General features: G+C 44.2%; 1 protein-coding gene across 1 annotated transcript in view; it reads right to left on the bottom strand.

Moving 5' to 3' along the window:
* Glra4 (glycine receptor alpha 4) overlaps nucleotides 1–13,342 on the bottom strand; it is a 24,394-nt gene extending 11,052 nt beyond the window's left edge. Inside the window, exons 1-7 of the mRNA XM_005367381.2 lie at nucleotides 12,865–13,342; nucleotides 9,037–9,167; nucleotides 8,688–8,755; nucleotides 7,758–7,981; nucleotides 7,538–7,620; nucleotides 5,890–6,030; nucleotides 2,161–2,375 (exon numbers count right to left, since the gene is read on the bottom strand). Of these exons, the coding sequence (XP_005367438.1) occupies nucleotides 2,161–2,375; nucleotides 5,890–6,030; nucleotides 7,538–7,620; nucleotides 7,758–7,981; nucleotides 8,688–8,755; nucleotides 9,037–9,167; nucleotides 12,865–12,932 (930 nt within the window). The 5' untranslated portion in view covers nucleotides 12,933–13,342. The remainder of the gene's footprint in view (nucleotides 1–2,160; nucleotides 2,376–5,889; nucleotides 6,031–7,537; nucleotides 7,621–7,757; nucleotides 7,982–8,687; nucleotides 8,756–9,036; nucleotides 9,168–12,864) is intronic.
* Between the last annotated feature and the right edge of the window lie 8,727 nt (nucleotides 13,343–22,069).

The raw sequence follows: 22,069 nt of genomic DNA, 5'->3' as shown, positions 1-22,069 counted from the left end.
CTAGTCAGTTTAGGGTCCATGGATCTGGTGAGCAAGACTAGTCAGTTTAGGGTCCATGGATCTGGTGAGCAAGACTAGTCAGTTTAGGGTCCATGCCTGGATATTTTGCCTACTGGCTAATGAGGCTATTTAGAAGTCACGAAAATATGACAAGTAGTAGTCACAGTTGTAAACAAATAACCTCTTAGCAAAGTTATTTCTCTGCATGAGGAAGCTCTGCCACCTTGGAACGGATGGATAGTGCTCATTTGCAAGGGGGAACCAGAAAGGAAATTCTTTTCAAAAGAAGGCATAAATTGTGGTATCTTCCTGGGTTACAAAGAATCTTCTTACTTGACAGAGATAAAAAATTGGGGCAGGGCTCTTAATGCAGTGATCCCCATATAAGGCTATTATAATAAGTATCATAGCCCAGACTGGCCCAATGGCTCTCCTCTAGAGATGAATGTAGTGTTTTTTCATTTGTGTTTTAATAAATAAAACTTGCCTGAAGATCAGAAAGTAAAACAGCCCCACTGGTCAACTTTACAGACCAGGCAGTGGTGACACACACCTTTAATCTCAGTGGCCACACTAGTTTGCCATAGAAACTGGGTAGTGCATGCCTTTAATCCCAACCCTAGAGAGGAATATAAGACTGGAGGAGACAGCTCACAGACACAGTTTTATTCTGAGATTTCTAGAGGCAGGATCGCCATTTCAGACTGAGGTAGAGGTAAGAGCCAGTGGCTGGCTGTTTATTCTCTGATCTTCAGGCAAGCTTTATTTATTAAAATACAGATAGGCTGCCTCTAAGAGCCTCATCAATACCACAGTCCATTTAGGAAACACATACAGGAAAGGATTCCTGACAACTTCTCAGGTGCTTGGTCCTAATCTCAACTTGATCCCTGTTTATCTCTGTAGGGGGCTTTGGAGTAAATCAAAGGTTTACTATCAAATGGAAAATCAGTAGAAGAAATATCATCTGCTTTATTCCTAGATCCAATACTCATTCTTTTTTAACACTGACAACTAATAATTAATAAAGCAATTAGCATTTTTAAGCAATTATTATGTGCCAAACACTGTCCTTGTATGTTAACACATACTTTATTTTTCATAATAACCCCATGGAGGAGGTAGAATTCTTACTTTCATATTATAGGCAAGGCAACTGAGAGACACTTTACCCAAGGTCTTACTATTAGTAAATAATGAGGCTGGGATTTAAACCTAAATGTATCTGCCTGACTCTGTTCTTCTACATTTAAATGCCCAACAGCAATTTCATAAACATGCCATCAATATCCATATTACACATTGCTTAAGTCTCCAATAAAGAAGTTGTATTTGGGGCAACCAATGAGAGATAGCATTTCTCAGGGCCTGATTCCCAACAAATCAGAATAAGAGGGAATATATTTAAGGCAAGAGTTATTATTCTTCCATGACCTGGTCCGTAGTATGTGCTCAACAACTATTTATTGAATGAAACAAATGACTTCACTTCCTGATTTGCTCTGAGCCTTGCTGACCATAAGGACTTTGAGGTGACCTTTAACTTCCCTACATGAATACACATTGCAGGGAGAACTGTTCTTAGTCCTATCAGCACAAATTTTTCTGCATAGTCAAAACATTAACAGGCCCCAGATGATCAGAGTCTACTGTCTTTAATTGCTATTATATTTGCAACCTCAAAATATTCTCCTACCCCCAAAATAAACACTATATTTAGAACACTTTGTAATAGTACCTTACTTATTAAAGAAAGAGGACAGAATTTGGTTCAAAACGCAGCTATTTCTTTGGTTGTTTCTGGTCACAATTGACCTTGAGGAAGTCATCTCACCTCTCTGATCTTCATTCTCACCTGTACTCTGTGAGAATGGAACTTTCTATGTGAGAAGGGTCTTTTGATATGGAGCATGCTAGTATTTCCCAAAGAAAATTAAGTAAGGCACTGACTCTGCTCATTCCCAAGCAGCAACATTCACACTGTTAATGTTGTTATTGATAGTACGTCATGGAGAAGAGGAGATGTTGGATGCCAGCTATTGCTTATCCCCAGTTATAACCTTAAATCCGGGGTAGAAAGGGAGTAGCTCAGTGCGGAGCATGCGATGCATGGGAAATTGGGGCTTGGTGTCAAGCAGGCTCTCTTTCATATCTCTTCACCTTGGGCAAAGAGGCCCTCGATCCAGAGCTCTGGGTTGTCATGGTGAGGACAGTGGTGATACCGAGGCCTACACGGGCAGGGGCAGCATCCATGTTGATCCAGAAGGAGACCCAGGACAGGATGACAATGAGTAGGCTGGGAATGTACATCTGAATCAGATAGTAGCCCATCTGCCGCTCCAGGTGAAACTTCACTTCTATGCAGGTAAATTTTCCTGTAAGAAAGAAATGAAGTATTAGGCTCTGAGTCCCCAGACTGCAGCTTAGCCTGAGGGACTGTGGGTCAGGAATAGGGCAGCTCTGCTGAACCAACCTCTAGGGTCCTCAGCTGGCCAATAAATGATACTTTCAAAATGGCCCCAGGTAATGCCAGCTACTGTACTATGAAGGCTCTCAAGTCAGCCATAAAGATTGCCTTCTCGCTCCCAGAATTTTAGCATAGAGCATAAGATCTTTCAAGTAACAATTCCAGAAAGAGGATAAAGAATAAGAGGGTTCCAGACTCAGACTCTCTGGGGTTGAACCTCAGGTTTTCGCTTAATAGCTATGTGATCTTGAGTAATTCGCCCAAGCCTTTTGATTGTTATGCCTTTTGTTCTTGAGACAAGGTCTTTTTATGTAGCCCAAGGCAACATCAAATTTGGAATTCTCTGCTATACCACCATTCCAAGTTCCACCCAAGCTTTTTGAGCTAGTTTCCTTGCCTGGAAAGCAGAGTAATTAGCAATATCAACTCCATCATTGGGCTGTTAGAAAAGTTAAATGAAATACTGTAGTCGAGGTACTGAGCACAGAAGCTGTTTCTACCATTAAATCATCGTTATGAAAGAACTAGTTTGGATTTCATTTATATCTCACATCCTTCCTTGTACTTGCTCATATCCCTGAATCTCTAGCAACAGCTGGAATAAACACTCCTGTGTCTTAAGCAAGTGAGAAGAGCAAGCTAATATACAATGGGAAAGGATTTGCAACAGAGATCAGCTCTGGATACTGGAAAGCAGGTTCCCATAGAGGATAAGGAAGCACTATGCTGTTTCACCATAAAAAATGCATTGGTTCTAGGCACATATCTCAGTATTCTTCCTTTTTGCATGCCAGCCCTCTTTAATTTAGCCTGCTTCCCACGACTCTGAAGCTAAGAAACATTCATTAGCAGCTTTTCTCAAAACTAGAGACTTGGGATAACACAAGAGGAAAAGCAGATTTGTACAGCCATCTCCATATTCACTGGGAGATGGCTTTCAAGACCCCCCCCCACAGATACTAAAATCTGTAGATACCCAAATCTCTTATAGCAAGTGACATCACATTTGTATTTAAATGATGCATACCCTTCTATATACTTTAAATTAGATCTGTATTATTCATTTTAAACATTTGTGTGTGTGCGCATCATATGTGTTGAAGTTGGAGGACAACTTTTATTAGTCAGTTCTCTCCTTCCACCATGTGGAACTGGTGGGAACTGAACTCAGCTCATTTATCCTCTGAGCCGTCTTTTCAGCTCTAGATTACTTACGATATAACACAATGTAAGTTCTATGTCAATGATTGTTACACTGGATTTTTAGGTACTAATGATAAGGAAAAGTCTATATCTGTTCAGCACAGATGAAATTTATTATTAATGCTTGTGTTCTGAGGTTGGATGGACCCTTAGATATAGAACATGTGAACATGGAGAACCAACTCTGTGCTTTGATGTTATTCTGACTAAGGCTTAACTCCTATCTGATTACTCAAGACCAATGATTTGAACTGTTACTGCTTCGGGCTTTGGCATGCTGTATGATCCTATGACCTCCTACTCATTCCTGAGCTCACCGTGGGCTTCTTCATGTGACATGCCTTTATTATATATTCATATTCTTTTCCTGTGCTTTCCTTCATTCTCTAATAATATTCATTGTACATTCATTACATTCATTGTAATAATAGTGTGGGTTTTAATTATAAGATTAACATTTGTTTAATATAAAAGAATAAGAAACGGAATAACATTCTTAAGCTCATATTTATCAAATCACTACTAAGTGACTGGAGTTTAATACTTTAAATCCTGTAGCACTTTTTGGGGGTGGGTAAAATGGTTATCTCTCATATTACGGATAAGGGTACCAAAGCATCAAGAGATTAAACTAAATTTCTCAAGGATACCCAACAGTATTTAAAGAAGCTAGAATCTAAACTCAGGTTTATATTACTGAAAAGTTCTTGCTTTATACTTTGTATCATACTGCTTCAGAAATATTTAGTAGTAGTATTTCCTTTCAGGGTTTTTAAATACATATTTTTGCTTTATTTTTATCACAGTATAGCCATGTTTTTATGCAACATTATATCGTATCCCTTTTGTAGTTTGTGCTTTCCCATGAAGATCTAAGAACTGTGAAAGTATGACGCATACTATTTTACCATGACGGCATACTGTTTTACCAAGTAGGCACACTGTTTAATTTACTTCTACCCTATGGTAATTCCATGTTTCTGTTAGCACTAAAAGTGGCAGAGAAACCTTAGTGACTAAAGCCAGTGAGATATTTTGTAATATTTTCCTAAAATACATTCTAAGGGTAGAATTCTTGTATTAAATACGTAGGGAAAAATTAGCTTCTAGACTAACATTTCTCAAAATATAGTGTTTCCTGAACTACCTGTATTACAGGGCTCATGATACTTGTTAACATGCAAATTTCTAGACATTTCCTCTAGTATATGTGATCAGAATCTCATAAGAATCAGTGTTTTTAAAAGACTCCCAGGCGAATATATTGAGTACAGAAGCTTGAAAACAATTCCCCTACATACAAACTGCCATTCTCCCACCCAAGTTTCTACCAGTTTCTAGCTGTAGTTTCTAAATTCAAGGAACTGTTCCTCCCCCGTTCCCACACAGCTAAGTTGCTAAAGGATATGAGGAACCAGCAACTATTAAGAAAGCTGAAGGATTGAGCTGTCCAGTCAGGAAAAATAATAACAAAAAACAAAACAGTTCCTCTCCATTTCCCATGCTCCACATTCAGGAAAAGTTAGCTGAGGAGAGCCAGGCAGTAGATGTGACTGCAGAAAGTGTGCCTGGTCAGCTGCCTGCTCCCTCTGGCCTGGTTCCTCTCTATTTGTGCACAGCTCTTGACACCTCCTAAATGTAGACTTCCCAGCTTCCACAGGAAATTGGCCCTTAGGAAAATGAGACCCTTTGGCTGCTCATAGTCACAGCCTCTTCACTCTGCAGCATATGAGAGAGATACAAGCATGGGGTTCGGGATTGGATCTGGATTTGAATTTTAAATTTGACATCTTGTAATTGTGTGACAACTGATTCAAACTCTACCCCCCTTCATACCTTTTTTTAAAATTTATTTTACAGTTGTTCATTTTTTCTACATGCATATGTGCGAGTATGAGCATGTCTCAGTGTGTATGTGTGTGGCGGTCAGAGGATAGCTTGTGGGAGTCAGTTCTCTCTTTCCACAATGTGGGTTCTGGGGATGAAACTCAGGTTGTCAGTTGACCTGCTGAGCCATCTCTCTAGCCTTTCTGTGTTCTCTTTTATGAAAGTGACGCTGACAGTCTCTGCCGCAGTGAAATAAGGTATAAGAAGCGTGTAGCATCGTATCTCTTCTATTCTATTGAGCCTCCAGTGGGACCTGGTTGCCTTGTCCCCTTGTCTCTCATTTTGAGACCCTCTAGTGCCTTATAAACGATAAACACCTGCCTGAGTCTTACCTGTGTTGTAATGCTTGGTACAATAACCTAGATCCTTCTCGTCCCGCAAGATAAATTGGGGAAGAGTCAATCCGTCAGCCACTTGGACAGCAGGAGCATCTTCTAGCCACTCAAATACGAGGTCATTCATCGTGTAGCCAACTGCAAGTGGCAAAGGTATCATAGAACTTCAGAGTGCATGTTTTAGGTGAGGACAGAGGTGGAGTTAGTTAGCAAGGGTGCATAGCTGGGAAACAAGGTTTGGGATTTAGAAATGGCACTCTAAATCTTGGAAAAGGGAATGTTTCTGAAGAGGGCATTTCCTCAATTGTCTTACGGGATTGAACTAAATGAGCAAGTCAGAAAGATCCTAGATTACCCTACTATGTACGTCTCAAGCTTGGTAAATGCCTAGAGAGAAATTACTCTGTTAGACTTAGGATATAGGCCAAGAAGTTTGGAAAGATGTCAGGGACCCCAGCTGGGAACCTCCTGGCACTTCTTAAACCCAGAGGAGTAAGCATGTGTACCAAGCACATGTCCTGAGCTGAGCCTCGGAGCCAGGGCTTCTGCTGCTTCACCTCAGGGAAGAGAGAGCTATTTCTGTCCCTCCAGTCATGCATGGGAAAATGTGGCCACAGATTCCTAGCCAGGGACTTGGATTGGAAAAAATTGAGACTTAATAGCTGAGGATGCCAAATTGCTCACAGATTACCGGCAGTACATGAAGGCTCCTGTCACAGATATGACTATGTTCTCACATGTAAGGGCCGACTGAGGGTTACAGTATCTAGAGAGGTGTGCTGTAGCTCTGTGGCTTCAGATGGGTCATCTTAGACCAGATTCCCACAACATCTACTCTTCTGTCAAATGAGGCTAGTGAAGGCTCCTCCACCAGGTTTTAAAATTGTGAGGGATGATGAGAACCTGCCTGGAAAGATGGCGTATGAATTCTAGAGGGTGGACCATGGTGTACTTTCTTTCCATCACTGTTCCCATGTGCTACAAACAGTGCAACATGTTTTCTTCTCCGAGGGATGTCTCCTGATCTCAGGTTTATCTCACCCAGGTGACAGATGAAGAGTGAAAGTAAATGATAACCTATCCTTGCCATCCTTTGGCTTTCTGCACATTTGCCTGCCCATATAGGTTGACACCTTTGCATAGAGGACCGTGGCTGACTTGGCCACTCTAGACACTGTCCTGTGTGCCTGAAGCTGTCGCCTCATTCTTTGTAATCACTCTCTGTATTCATGGAGAATCAGAGCTCCTAGTGTATCTCCTCTTGCCCCAAGCTGGCATATATGGGCATCTTCAGTGTCTTAATCCTGGGAGAGTCAAGGTAAAGCTATTTCAGGGACTGCAGGAGGAAATGGGAACAGAGGAAACACCCTTCAGAGAGTGCCCATGGCCAGTTGAAGCACGTTTCTTCAGAAGGCTGGGAGTCATTATGTTGCCCAGCTCTATGCAATAGTTAGCCCAGAAAGTAATGTGGGAACACAGAAACCACACTGGGCTAGGTGGCAAGGAACCTTGGCTTCTAGTCTCATTCATGACAAGAATTGATGACGTGTGCTTGGGTAAGCCCCTTCCTGTCTGAAATATCATTGGAGGATATTGACTAGCTGTTAATCTAGGCCTTGCCTTGCTGTTCACTAGAGACACTTACAGCTTTCCAGCTGCATCGTGCAGGTCTGGATGTCCATTGGGAAGTTCTTGAGGTCCATTGGGCAGGACAAAATGAGGGTCAGTCTGGTGGGAACAGAAAAAAGTACGTCAGTTTACTGGGCTGGCACATTGTATAGCATGAACCATCTTCCTACTCTTGTATCTCCATCTGGCTGCTGCTTCTTACTACAAAGTCCCCTTGATATATATATTAGGTGCACCTGATGCTGTAGAGCACATTCCCATTCTTGAAGATGCGTAGTAACTTGTTGTCTGTGGTCACCTCATGGAAGTTGGCCCCTTTCTCATTGGCAAAGAAGAGGTCTGGCTTCCAGATAGAGTCGAGCATGGAGGGGTCTAGGTCCAGAGAGTCATCAGGATATTCTCGGTAGGCCAGACGTGGGTCATTCCACTGCTGCCGTAAGAAGACATTTACCCGGTAGTCCTGGAAGGGTGGCAAGGAGGGCCTATCACAGGCGATGGTTTTCCCAGGGGTCCAGTAAGACCAGCATGAGCAGAAGGGCCATGAGGAGGAAATGCTGGAAATGCAGCTTGGGGCGAGTAGATATTTTCCAGTGGAAAAAGCCCAGTTTGGCCAAGTATGGCAAAGATGGGAAGGGAAATACATTCATTTAAATGTCTATTATATACCAGACTCTCAGCTAAGTGTTTTTTTTTGTAGGACTACAGGTTGAACCCAGGTTTGTGAGCATGCTAGGCAAATACTTTATCACCCAGCCACTTCCTCAGCTCTAAGTGCTTTCCTCATAAGCATCGTCTTAGTTAAGCCTCTCATCTTTCTTGCATAAAGAATGGTTTCATGATTTGCACTTTGCATATGAATAACAAAGACCAGGAAAGATTGAAGTCAACTTGCTTAACATGTCCGTGGCAGAATTAGAATTTGAACTCAGGTTTTCCTGATTCAAAAGCCTGCACTCTGCATTGGGTTACTTCACATATTTGATGAACTGTTCTTTGATTTAGTTAGGGGCAACTAAGAGTAACCTTTCGTTCATCAATTCCAATCTCCTGTGGCTTAAGCTGTGATCACAAAGCAGAAAGAGGGCAATAGAAAGGAAATGCCTGCTACCTGGTGAGCTTCTCCCATTCACATGGGAATGGAAGTGGGGAATGGGAAGACCCCTTACCATGGTGGTCTCAGTGACGGAGCCAAAACTGTTGATGAAGATGTTGCAGGTCACATTCACAGGTGGGCCTAAGGGTAGCAAAGCACAGCCCATTGGCAGGGCATTCCAGAAAGCTGAGCCCAGGTTCCAAAACTCCCACTCTGAGCTGCAGATGAGCTCACTGCTGGGAAAAGACTGACAGCTACCTGGACCTAGAGGCAATAGGGAACAGAGGCTCTTTCTGAGCTCTGAGATCTAGCCTCAGACTTCCAGTCTTCTTCCTTAAGGCTGACCACCAAGTACTGGCTAAGCAGTGTGCCACCCGAAGTAGTAAGCATGGAGGAGATTTTAGTAGATGGATGTTTCTTACCTTTGAAATTGGGCCTAATCCTGGCATCATATCCAGATGTTCGTCCCATCAGCTTATCCAAGAAATCAGAAGGGGACATGAGCTGGGACCCTTTGGGCCCAGATTTGACATCCTCTTTTGCCAAAGCCACACTGGGGAACAGGAGAAGGAAAGAAGTTTGAGGATAGTTGTTTTCTACATTTATCACAGAATTTGCTTTCCCATCTCCATCCCCCTTTGATGAATCTGCCCCTCAGTCAGGAACAGAAGAGAATGGGTCTCTGGTGTACTGAATGAGCAGACAACCATTATGAGCTAACGTGGCTGCCCAGCAATAGTCCTGGGAAATGCTTTCCCACAGATGGTATGTTTTCGCACTTACTTCTCAATAACATGGCATTAGGCCTGTTATTTCCAATTTACAGGTGAGAAAACAGGCTTGAAAGGTAGTTACTTGCCCAAAGTCTCAGAACTTCTGAGTGACGTAGTTAGGACTCAAACACTGGACTAAGAACCTACTTAGTGATCTTTTCCTGAAGGAGCTTTGAAAGCAGTCAAAGAAGAATAGCATCTCACCAATGTGTTGCTAATGTAGCCTACCCAAGGATTGGAGGGGCTTTAGGACAAACAGCTTCCCTGAGAGCTGGTGTCAGTTGCTTGGGCTTGCTGTGAGATTTGCAAAACTTAGGACCCAGCTTCTGTTGGGGGTTGGGGGAGGCTTGCTTTGTGCCATTTTCTTCTTTTTTGCCTAGCAAGAAGCTATGTTTAAGTATAGGGTCGTGGCTACTACAGGCAGGTGAATACGATAAATAAACAGTAATCTGTCACCATGGGAGAGTTTCCAAACAGAGTGATCATACTGAGGTAAACTCCCATCTTTCTCTACCTCACAGCTTGCTTTGGAGGAAAATGTCACTATGTTGTGGCCTGACATAGAATCTAGCCTCTTTCTTTGGTCAGTTTTCCTCCTAAGAGAGCGGAGGAGCTAGATCGATGGATACAGTGCTTGTTGCACAGGCACAGGGAACAGCACGGAGACCCCCAACACCCAGGAAACGATCTGGTGGGCATGGAAGCACCCTTGGAATCCTTTCCCTGGGGAGTCTAGCTCTCCCGTGGCAAGCTGGATAGGTAGACAAGCTGAAACTGGCTAGATATGGGTTCAGCAAATGACCCTGCCTCAATATATAAGATAAAGAATGATCAAAGAAAACATACGACATCAGCCTCAGGCCTCTACACATGTATACACACATGCATGTATACCCACACATATTTGTGCCCACACATGTACAAACACTTATATACACATAAACACAAGTTTTCTTCGAGGAGCAGAAAAGCCCTTCCATATAACCGTTTACTTGTGTACTAGCCAACACATAGACTAAGGACCAGGGACTCAGCAAAAGCCGAGCAAGGGTAGATGTCATGACTGAACTCAGGCCAGACTCCTGGCTAGAGCAGGTACTTTATTGATGCATCTTACTGCCATCCCCCACAGCTGCCACGGGTGCTGCACTATGAGACTGAGCATCAGGGTGACAGCTGCCTTTCTGTGTCCTAGTCTCATTTAAGCCAGTGGCTCCCTTTCCCCAATAAGTCTGTGTTCTAGTCAGTGATTGATAGACTCATTAAAGGGTCCAAGGCACCATATTAAATGCCTCATAAGCCTTATCTAGGTTAATTCATACCAGTCCTCCCTGATTATCTCTTACAACTGGCTCTCTATATCTAAGGGACATTGGTTCTAGAACCCCTTTGTAGGTAATCAAATTTTCAGATGTTAAAATGGTATAGTCTTTGGATATAACCTGTGAATATCTTCCTGTATACTAGTAAATCATTTCTGGGTTCTTACACCTGATGCACCGTGAATGTTATACACATAGTTGTTTAGAGAATACAGACAAGGAAAATCCAAATCAGACCAGCAGAGGTACTATTATATATTTGTATCTGTGATACTTGAATCTTAAGATTTGGAACTGATGGATATGAAAGTCTGACTGTACATAGATTGGGAGATAGGGGACCAATAAGGGGAAGGTGAAGTGACTTCTCCAGGAGCCTACAGCTAGTGAATTGTAAAGCCAAAATTCAGAGCCAGAGCCAGTAACCTCAAGCCTCAATGTGTTGGTCATAGAACTATTACAAGGCAAGTAGCTGAGAATGATCTATCAAAGAACCAGAGTGAGGAACAGTCAAGACCTGTACCACCATGACTTCCTAGACTTCTGCCTTGAATCCCCAAAGCAGGCAAGAATCCCTTGCCCTGGAGACAGAGGCCACCCTGGCCCCCGGCAGGAGCAGCCAGAGCAGGTGGCTTAGGCAGGCTGGGGAAATCCAAGGAGGTCGGTAGTAATGCTGGGCAGGCATAAGTCGGCGCCTTCACCACAGGATGTCCACGCTAGCCAGGTGCGCTCTGCTGCTGCTGCTGTTGTTGCTCCTGTTGGCCATCTGCCACCTGCCTGCTGGGAGGGCATATGGCCCTGCCCATAGAGCAGCCAGACCTCTCTACTGTCCTTAGCCTCACTCAGGTCACCTCCACTAGGCCCTGTCCTAGAACTCTAGGATAGGCTATGAGTCTTCTGTCTATTGTCCCAAACCTGTTTTGGTCCCTGAGATCACCTTATTTAAGGAAACAAGACCAAGAGTTACTTTGTGAAACCACTCTATCTACTTTTTCACTCCTGAAAGTTCGCAAACACTGGCAGGAGCTAGACAGGTCAAGAACTCATACAAGGCCCTTGGTTGGTGTAAGGAGAGAACTTTGACTCAGCTCCTGCATGGCTGAGCAACCTTGAGCAGGTCACTGCCCTTCTCTATCAGCTTCCATCCATACAGTAAATGGCTTGAACTTAGGACTCTTTAGAGCCCCTCTTCCTCCAATGACCTCCAGTTTCTGAGTACACATGCTGCTTCTACCGCTTGTTCGTGGATCTTGAGGTAGTCTGCCCTCGACTAGGGTCAACTCTGTGACCCCTTTATGTCTGTCATCTCTGTATCCTTTCTGCTCCTCGGAGCTGCCATTCCACTCTGAGCTGCTTTCACTTCCACACATACTGGCCCCCTTTACACCCCTTCCTGCCTGCCATTGACTGTCCACAAGCAATGGGGCAGAAAGCAAAATGCCCCAGGCCACCCCTTGGGTGAAGGGGAGGAAGACACTACTTCGACACTCTTTCCACTTTGTGAGCTATTCCTTTGAAGAGCAGTTCAGCCAAGCCATAGGCATCATTTCTACCCAGTGTACCCTGTCAGCCTCGACTAGCTCTTGTGATAATGGGAAGGGGCAAATGCTCAGGGGACGTTTACAAGGAGCCCCAAGAATTCCTTGCTTGCAAACCCAGGGAATGACTGCTACCTGGTTCCTCTAAAAGGACAGTGAGCAGCCATGTATACAAGGGCAGGGAGAGCTCAGAAAGCTAAGGTTCAGGTAACTCAGCTCCATCCTGCAGGGATCCTGTCGCAAACCTGTGCCACCTGCAGCCTCATTGGCAGGCATCTGACAAATGTTCCTGTCATTTTAGGGATCCAGCTGGCAGGGAGATGATAGGGTTCAGTTACAGGACAAGCAACCTCCATTTTAGATTTTAGGACTCAGCTGCCTAGCCCCTACCCATGCTCATGCAATTCATTGATTCATACAGAAGAAGCTCCACCTGCACTGGGGCCCTACATCTGTACTGGACAGCTCCTGGGTCCTGACTAAGGAGGGTGCGTCCTCCCCTCATGCCCTCCTGACTTTTTTTTTCAAACTTAGAAGAAAGTGTGCCAGCTACCCTGTCTGTTAGCACCAGCCCCCAGTGTTTGCATGCACCTCCTTCTCACCCCCACTGAGCTCACCTGAGGAGGACCTTCCCTGGCAGGGTCCAGAGAAGAAGGAAGAGGGTTGCAGGAACAAGAGTTGCCATTCTGCAGGGACCTTGGAGTCCTTTCTCAGCCTGGCTGCCAAGGTGAGAGCAAGTATTCCTGTGGGAAAGGTAACAGTATAGAGCCCCTCTCCAACTTGGGCTAGAATAAAGAGCCTGTGTGGCTGGGTTAGGAGTTGAGCCCTCTTTCCTCTCCTGTCTCTTTTTTTCCCTGTCCTTAGCAGTCAGGGTCCAGAACTAGTCCCCTGGAACTGAACCTGACACGAAAAACCCTACCAGCTCCAGCTCCAGCTTGCACTTGTCTTGGACTGAGGAGGGCCTCAGCCTGCCGGTCAGGGAGCCAGAAAAGATTCTCTTTGGGTAGCAATCACCCTGCAAACCCTGGAGAGTCTTGGAGGGGAGGGAGGAAGGAGACGAGTAGAAAGATGTTTCCCTCCCTCCCACATCCCCCTAGATGCACCCTCCGAAAGCAGCAATTTAAAGGCACAGTCGCCAGCAGCTGGAGTGGGGTTCCGGCTTGTCTGAATACTGGGGAGGAGCTTGGGATGCTGAGCTGCCGCTTGGGGAGAGTCTGAGGTGTCAGGTCCAGCCTCCAACTCTCCAGGAGGAATGCACACATAGGCGCCTTGTTACCCCTGTGCCCAACAGCTTTCTCTTCAGCCTGGAGCCAAGACGGGGCACTAGAGTAAAGTCTCAATGCTTTTTCTAAGGGGAAAAATACCCCAGAGGGGTCACAGGGGAGCCCCAGGGTATCCTAAAAATGTCAGCTTCAGGTCAAACAGGTGTAGAGGGGTTGACTGCAGGGGCTGCTTCTCTGTACCCTCTAGATGGAGGCACAGAGCATGGCAGCCCACAGCCTGCCCCCCTCTCTCTTCTTCCCCTTCAGCCTAGTACCTATGCATTCTCTCTCCTGCTTGGTTTCCCTCCCTCAGGTAATCTTTGTGGAGCCTGGCACCTGTTTGAGCTCTCAAATTCCTTCCTCCTCAGTATCTATCTCTAGGCCTGCTTGTGGGAAGGACAACTATCCTGGGTGGAGGTAAAGGACAGCCTGGCTGGGACATTGGCTTTGTAAGCTTTAGAGAAATCTGAGGTGGGAACGACAAGTCTAGCAGCTACACACCCCTGGGTGGAGGAAGAGAGAGTGTGACCTAGCTTCTTCCCTGGCTTTCTGTACATTTGCCCTTGCCATCCAGATACATAAGGAGCTCCATTTTCTCCTGTCTGCCTGTTTGTCCCGTTTCCCCATGCAGTGCCATTCCCTCCCTGCTTCCCTCCCTTCTCTTCCTCTCTCTGAACTTTTCCATCATCCACTTTTTGTTCCATCTCAGTTTTCCTCTCTTCCTTCTCTGTATCTCACCTCCTATGTCAGTCTCCTCCTCCTTCCCCCCCTCTTTCATTGTTCTCTTTCTCTAGCTCCCTTGTATCTTAAGTCTCTCACACTCTCTTCCTAAATTATAGCAGTGAAAATCCAAAGACTTGCTTTTCGTTAGTGGAAACTCTCCTCCCAGCTCTGCAGAGTTTGGGTGCGTGCTGGTGAAGAGATCAGTGCTACTTTATACTGATCAATTTGTCATCTGCCTGGCTGTAGCCTTTCCAGCCTCTCCAGAAGGAGATTTGGGAAGATTGGATGCTCTTGCCAGAGGATCCTATTCCTATATAGGGGGATTAATAACAAGGCATTCATGTATAGAGTGTACAACAGCTCCTTTTTTTTTTTTGCTGTGTTATTATTAAGGAAAAGGATTTTTCAAATTACAGATGAAAGCCAAAGAAGAGAATTTTCAAGAATAAATGCTGAAATATTGATGAGTGAGCCGAGCTTTTGGAATTGGGACTGAGAATGTTATATGCTTCAGTGCTTATATGGTAGGTAAAAGCAAAATACTAATCACCCTGGTAGCATCTTTAGCCACCCTTTCACCTGCTCACCCTTTCTCCTTGTTTCTCTTAAGCGTCACATAACCCACTTTTAGGCAGGAACAAAACCTGGAACCTTTCAGGGCAGAGCAGCAGGCTGGGAAGCTGAGAACAAGGTTGCACTGGTCCTCCTTTGTGTAACTTCCCCAGCCTCTGACAACCCTGAGCCTGTCTCTTCCCTTGCCTCAACGGTACCCCACTGCTCTCAGGTTGCAAGACAAGACCCTATAAAATTATCTAGTCATAGTTTTCACTTCACTGATTTGTCTAACACTGTTCTGTCTTCTCAGTTGGGGGCGTATTTTCACTGGTTGCCTACCAAGTATTCTTCCCTGTAATCTTACCCATCTGGACTTAGGTGTTCTTGTTGCTTTGTCAAGCAAGACATATGGAACCACCGTCATTGCCCCTAGGTTTGAGTTAGGAGACCCTTTGCGCATTCTCTAGGGTCCCTCTCCCTCCATTTCCTCAGCATACCACACTCGCTGATTTCCTTCTTTCTCCCCCACTCTGTCAAGAGCTCCCCGAGAGCAGAGACACATTATCTGCCAAATCCATGGCACAGGAGAGGCAATTAGGGAACACATTTTAAAAGATGCACCCTTGGCACCCAGATCCTCAAGTTTACCACCTATGAATCATTCTCTGTCAAGTTAGAATGATAAGTTCAACATCCAGAGAAAGGACCAGCGTGAGGCAATGGTGAGAAGGAGAAATGAGGAAGCAGGTTTTATTCCCTTGCCCCTTGGGCCCCTGGCCTCACAGTCAGTCATCTGGAATTCTTGGCTAATGGAAGGCATAGTCCCCTGGGGACTGATCCATTGTTGCAGGTCTCACCTCCTCTGTGCCTCATGGGATCCCTGCAAGCTAAAAGCGTGGCAGGGTCAGCTTCCTGGGAGGACAGGGTCTTTCTCATGAGAGGCTGCAGCAATGAGCAAATGTCTGGCTGATCTGATGAAGAGGTCCAACCTTCCGAGGGTGCCCAGGGGCAGACTCTGAATAAAGAAGGAAGCTGCTGCTTGGTATTGGCAAGAGTCAGCTGAGATGTTAATTTTGAAATTTACTGTATTAAAAGGGAAGCGGTTTCTCTGAAATGATGGTGGGGGAAGGGTATAAAGTTGTGTCCAGCCTTGACCTGTAGCTGTTTTGCCTTCTCACTACCACACTATGATGCATACCAATCTCCACATTCCAAAGAGCACGCTATCTTTTCTTTTTTTTAATTCTTTTTTTTTTTGAGAAAAGAAAAAAAAAGTTTCCACCTCCTCCCAGCCTCCCATTTCCCTCCCCCTCCTCCCACCCTTCCCCCCTCCTCCCACCCTTCTCCCCCTCCCCCCACTCCTCTCCCCCTCCCTCTCCAGTCCAATGGGCAGTCAGGGTTCCCTGCCCTGTGGTAAGTCCTAGGTCCTCCCCCCTCCGTCCATATTTAGGAAGGTGAACATCCAAACTGGCTCCAGTTTGGCGATTGGAAGCTACTTTCGCATGAAAACTGGCTTCTGTGCATTGCTGAGGTGGTATAGAAGTTACAATAAATAATGTGTTTTTCACATTTTGTCTTGAAAAAAATCACTTCTTGAAATGTAGTTTTATAAGTGCTAAAAGTTCATTAAACACATTTTCACAAATGTTTAGTTCCACAAAGGGGAACCACCAGTTTTGGTCCTATCCAGTGAAAATTGTAGCTGTACCCTGGTGACCAGCAGACTTCCAGAAACTTCCATGTGAGCAGCAGCATTTCATTATTAGAATGGGTATTATTTATAAATTCTGTGCCTTCTGGGCTTCATTTGGGGAGGCAAAAATGGAGAATGGTTTGGCATAACTTCCTGGACCTATCCCAATAACTGTGGATGTTGTGGTCCTGATACTGCCCATCAGAGTGTTTCTGTTAGAGCTCCAAGGAACATGGCTACATTATTTTTCTGTATGTGAAATTTTCTTTTCAGAATCATTTTTAACTTTCCGGAATGTGATAGTTTACGTGAAAGGAGGAATTCCACTTGGTGCTTGGGAGCATTGGCAGCAGAGACAGGAGGCCATTTAGCCCTCCACATATTGGAAGACTATGGCAAAGTACAGCATCAAAGATGCTGGGATTCTCACAGTGCTAAATTCAGGTGGGGCAAGGGAGAACAAAATTGTACGTGTTGCATGTGTTCATCCAAGCTTTAGAGAGTGATTGGTTCAAGTTTGATGCTTCAAAGATTTGACCTGCTTTTCATGAAACATTTCAGGCATGGCCTTTGCAGGACTAATGTGGGATTATAAGCTTCTGAGAGGCCGAGGTTAACGGAGATCCTTTCCGTCTTCAAGGACAGGCCAGATCTCAGCACCAGAACAACATCACTGGGCAACCCTGTCTTTGTTGCTGGCTTCTGTACTCAGTGGCCAGACTAGAACAGTGTGCTCATGCTTTAGCTAGAGAATATGTATTGACGTGCACAGAGGTGTGTACTGTCTCTCCCCCACTACATTCTCAGAATCATCATCCACTCCAGTATTCACTTGAGGGCAATTGACTGGCTGTGCACAAGTTTCATTAAGGTTTCCCACAGAGTTTGCTTTGATTTTCCTCAACTCTTGGCTTTTACAACTCCTCCACATTCTTCAGAGTTGATAGGACCATGTCATGACTCCCCTCGAAGCTAAGTCTTCTTTTGTTTGTGGCCATGCTCGTGAATATCTTTTATTCACTTGTTTGGACATTGTTGATAATCCGTGGCTGTGGAAAGTGAGAAGCCCTTACATAGCGAAAGCAACAGAATTTAGGAAAGTAAGTATTTATTGTATCAAATGGATTTCGTTTCTACTAGCTCATGCATGTGGCATGTGTTTCACAAGGGTGTATTGAGGGCAAGTCATATGGCAGATGTTCTAGATGCCAGAGACGTGATAGTGATGTCTGTGCTCTTCTGTACCATGTATTTTAGTGGGTTAGTAATATAATTCCTTTCCAAGAGGGCTCCTGCATGGATTATCAGGTACAGACCTGAGTGCCTCTCATAGCATCTGAGCAGATTCCATATTGCAGGGCCTAGAAAACAAGCATCTTTTCAGCAGGCAGTAGTGAGCTTCATTTCCATCTATTGCAGGATCTACCTGCTCGTGATGACGCCCCTCATCACTCTCCAGACTCCCTGCCAAAGTGCTTATCCTCTAGTCATCCAGCCATAAACACATTCTCCTCACTGGGACAGTTAGGTGAGATTAGCAGCACTGTTCACCGTAGGACCTCTCTAAGTAGTTTCGAATCATTTAGGGTTGTGGTTGCCTTCCTTTCCTGTTCTTTTCCATCTTTATTTTAGTTTTTCTACCTTCCTTTCCCTTTTCATTTTGGTTTAATTAAATGCCCACTATGTTAGTTAAGACACTAGACACTGAAGCAACAACAACTTTGCTTGGTGACTATATAGAGCTATCTACAAAGTTGAATGCCAAGAGTTAGAAATTTGACTGAATGAACATTGGATTAGCCTAACCTTGAACTCCCATAGGGCTCGACATCTGTGCATGCACATATGTGTACATGCAGATAGCCTGAAGGTGATATTCCTGCTGCTAGCCATTATCATGCAAGAGCGACTGACTATAGCTGGAGAATTTGGATTTTGATAAGTAAACTTTTTGATTTCCTGCTGTGGTTTCTACATATACTGTGCTAATGAAGCCCTGTTAGCCAGGATAATTAGAATCCCTAGGTAAGGGGCAAATGGAACCACTTATTTTTGTACCAGGGATGATTACTCATTTTTATGGCGTTTGACTGCATATGGCCCCAAATAAAAAATTCTAATCAATATCAAGTACTTACCAAAGATGCTAATCAGATAACAGGCTGCTCCAAACCTCAGCAGGTCACACACATCAGCATTTGCTGCCACCTACTCCTGCAGTGTCAGCAGCAGCATCCTTCGACACTGAGTGTTGCTTTGAAAACTCTGACTTCTCTTTTCTCCCCATTATTGGTTTCCTTCTGTAACCTTCACATTGCCTTTCTACCATGTATTACATCCCACGTGTTCTCTAATCCCCTCACTTTCCACAGCGGTGTGCCCACTGCTGAGTCAAAGGCAGGTGCTCTTCCACGACTGCACACCCAGTACAACTGCCTTCAATTATTGTCCAGTTTCAGGAGAGACAAATAGGATGCTGAGGTCTTAAGATTTTCAGGCAAGCAGTAGCACAGAGGCAGGAAATCTGCTCAGCCATTTCACTGTAAGCAAAGGGACTTGGGGGACCATGTGTTGTTCTCCATGCATTTCGCCAGGTCTACCTATGAAATAGTAAAAGGGAATAGAATACAACTGTTTAGAAAGCTCACTGAGCAGGGATGAGCATTTTAGCCCTGCAGAGAAGCACCCATTAGGAAACCAGGAGTGAGAGCAGGGGAGTTCAGCCTAGGCAGGTGTGCTAGAAGGAGAGAATTTTCCTTGCTTTTTTTTTTCTTTTTCTGTTTTAATGGCTCTGATGCCAACAAAATGCTTGCTGTGAATCCATTCAAGATGAAATAGCAGTCAGAGGAGAAAGCTGAAGTGCTAAGCCTCGGATTGTCATGCATGCCTGTGTTCTCAGCACTTGGGAGACAGCAGCAGCAGGAAGATAGTATGTTTGAGGTCAACCTGTGATACATAGAGAGGATGAGGCCAGTTTCAGCAAGGGAGCAAGACTCTGTTAACAAAGCAAAACAGATAATAAACATGTGCACAAACAAAACAAAACCCACAACAAAAAATACTCCACCACCACCAGAATGCCAGGATCCAGTCTCCCAGAGAAGCTTTTAATCAATGCTGAAATGTTTGCTGTCTAGGGATTCTTCATTCATGAGTCATGCTATAGAATTTAGTCTACTGTAGCCTCTAATGACTCCAAAAGATGCTCCCTGTGACACTGTCCTGAGTGGATTGATTACCTTATCTTGTAGAGACGAAAAAGGAAGCAAAGTTATTATGAGAAGTTTCAGGCATTCAAATGGGCTTAAATTGTTAGAGGTAAGGAAGTCATTGTGCCAAGTTGGTGGGGCACAGAACAATTATCTAATACATACCCCACTTTGATTTCCCCATACATAGCTATATAATGTTTACAAATTGGCAAAAAAATCAAGATAGACAATAGAAGTAATATATAAAGCTTCTATTCTGTAGCTTGTGGCCAGGAAATATTTAGCTATCTAATGTTTAGTTCTGTGCTCTGTCTCTCCACTGCTCTGGACCAGCAAGCTCTTTCAGAGTGTCACCTTCCAGAGATGGACTGAATTCTTCTGATGCCCAGCGAGGGCTAAAGATAATCTTTTCATTAAGAAAATCAGGTAGTAGGAAGTATAGAATGTTTGATTCCACCATACATCTCCCGTGGTCTCAGGAGGTGATAGGAAGTGGAAAAGAAACAGCATTCAAGTTTTGACGGAATCTAAAGCCACCTTGGAGGCTTTTGTACAAAGGAACTACACCTTCCAGCCTGTGTTCCCCCCGGAATGTGGTTGTAGAATAGGCCTTTTTCCCAAAAATCAAACAAGTTGCCGTGACCTCAGGAGGAAAAGACAGCCAGGCTTCACTAACTCTTCAAGGTCAAGTGAGACTAAACTGGATTCATAACGTTTGCTTAAAGTATTATGGAGCAATAGCCAGAACCAGTGTTTGCTTCCTTACCAAACTTTGCTGTGGTTAATGATGAAATTGTCTCAATCCCAGTGAAGATATCCTTTCTTCCACAAGATAAACCATGAAGAGAATAACTCGTTTTTCAAAGGGGTTTTTTTCTCTTCTTTTTGAAGTCTCCTCCCCATAGTGCTAGTCCCCTTCAGTCCTGCCTAGTAGCTTGCCTCGCACTAACAATGATCAGAAATGTCAGTAAAATTGACTGTCCTCTTAGGTGATATAGACATGCCTTCTGACTTCTATTTAATGGTTGAAACATTTTTTTAGTGAAGAATGGGGAGAAAAACTAATATTTGACAGAAGAGGATTTTTTTCATGTGGCAAAAGAAGAAAAGTTAGACTTTCCTATACTCTTTAAAATCTTATATAAAAATCAAGTAAGATGGGGCCAGATCTTTAAGCTCAAATGCAAGTCCTTTGTGAAGGCTACAGGTATGACCAGTAGAGTCACTGAGGTGAAAGGCTCAGGGTGACCCAAGGAAAGCTCCTCAACATAGTTTCATAATGAGGTGCCATACTCCACCCATAGTGGGCAGAGAGGCTCTTCTTTATCCCCAAGAAGTAAGCAACCTGTAGTGACGTGTTTCCTTCTCCAAGAGACAAGAAGTAGGTACATGATGTGGGGAACTGTTGAGTTCCCTGCTTTAAGAAAGCCCAACCTTACTGGGCATGGTGGTACAGGCCCATAATCCTAGCATTTAGGGGGTAGAATCAGATGGATCAGGAGTTCTAAGCCAGCTTAGCTATATAACAAGTTTGAGGCCAGCCTGGGCTACATGAAACCTTGTCTCTAAATGCACAAAGCAAAACAAACAAAACCCATCCTAACAGTTGCTAGATGGCCCAGTACCAGCAGATCCATTCTGTCTCTGGCAGAATGTAGCATCAGGAACTTTTCTATGTAGAAGGGATTCTGGCCATACAAAGTTGACCACTGTGTGCTAGACACTTTATATGGTACTTTCGTAGTCAGCAATCATTTTGTTTGACTCATAAATATCCTTATTCCTAGAAACAAGCTCAGAAATGGCCACTGACCATCTAGATCGCCTAGATAGGACTTTTGCCCCTACCAACTTCTCAAGTATATGTGGAAGTCTACGACCACCAAAACGTGGCTTATAGGGCACAATAACTGTAAGTATGTTGAGTGAATGGGAATGAGTGTTTGCAGGCACTGCCTGAAGAAAGAAGAGGCACACAGCTAGGGTTCCTCCACACCTTTTCCGCTCTACTTCTCCTCTGCACTTCAGCAAAAGACCTGTTGTTTTGTGCTGCTGCTGCTGCTGCTGGTGGTAGTGGTGGTAGTGGTGGCACTGGCGGCAGTATTTGTGGTTTTTGGGAGGGGTATTCTTTTTTTTTTTACAATACTTTTTTTAATTGGCCAACACATACTTCGAATAGTGCCAATTAATGCATTTTCTTTGACCCCCATTATTCTCATTAAATAAGTCAGAACAGTATGTTCCTTAGTTCTCTTCAGAAAGTAGACAATGTGGCAGTCTTTGGGTAGCCTATTTGGGTTCAAATCTTTCTTTTGCTCTTTATTATGTGTCTTTTTATAAGAATTTTAACTCTCCTAAGTTTCTGTATCCCCAGTTT

Source organism: Microtus ochrogaster, unplaced genomic scaffold (genome assembly GCF_000317375.1).
Source record: "Microtus ochrogaster isolate Prairie Vole_2 unplaced genomic scaffold, MicOch1.0 UNK17, whole genome shotgun sequence".
NCBI classification, from domain to species: Eukaryota; Metazoa; Chordata; class Mammalia; order Rodentia; family Cricetidae; genus Microtus; species Microtus ochrogaster.
The sequence above is the reverse complement of the archived record's forward strand: the minus strand, read 5'-3'. Positions and strand labels throughout refer to the sequence as shown.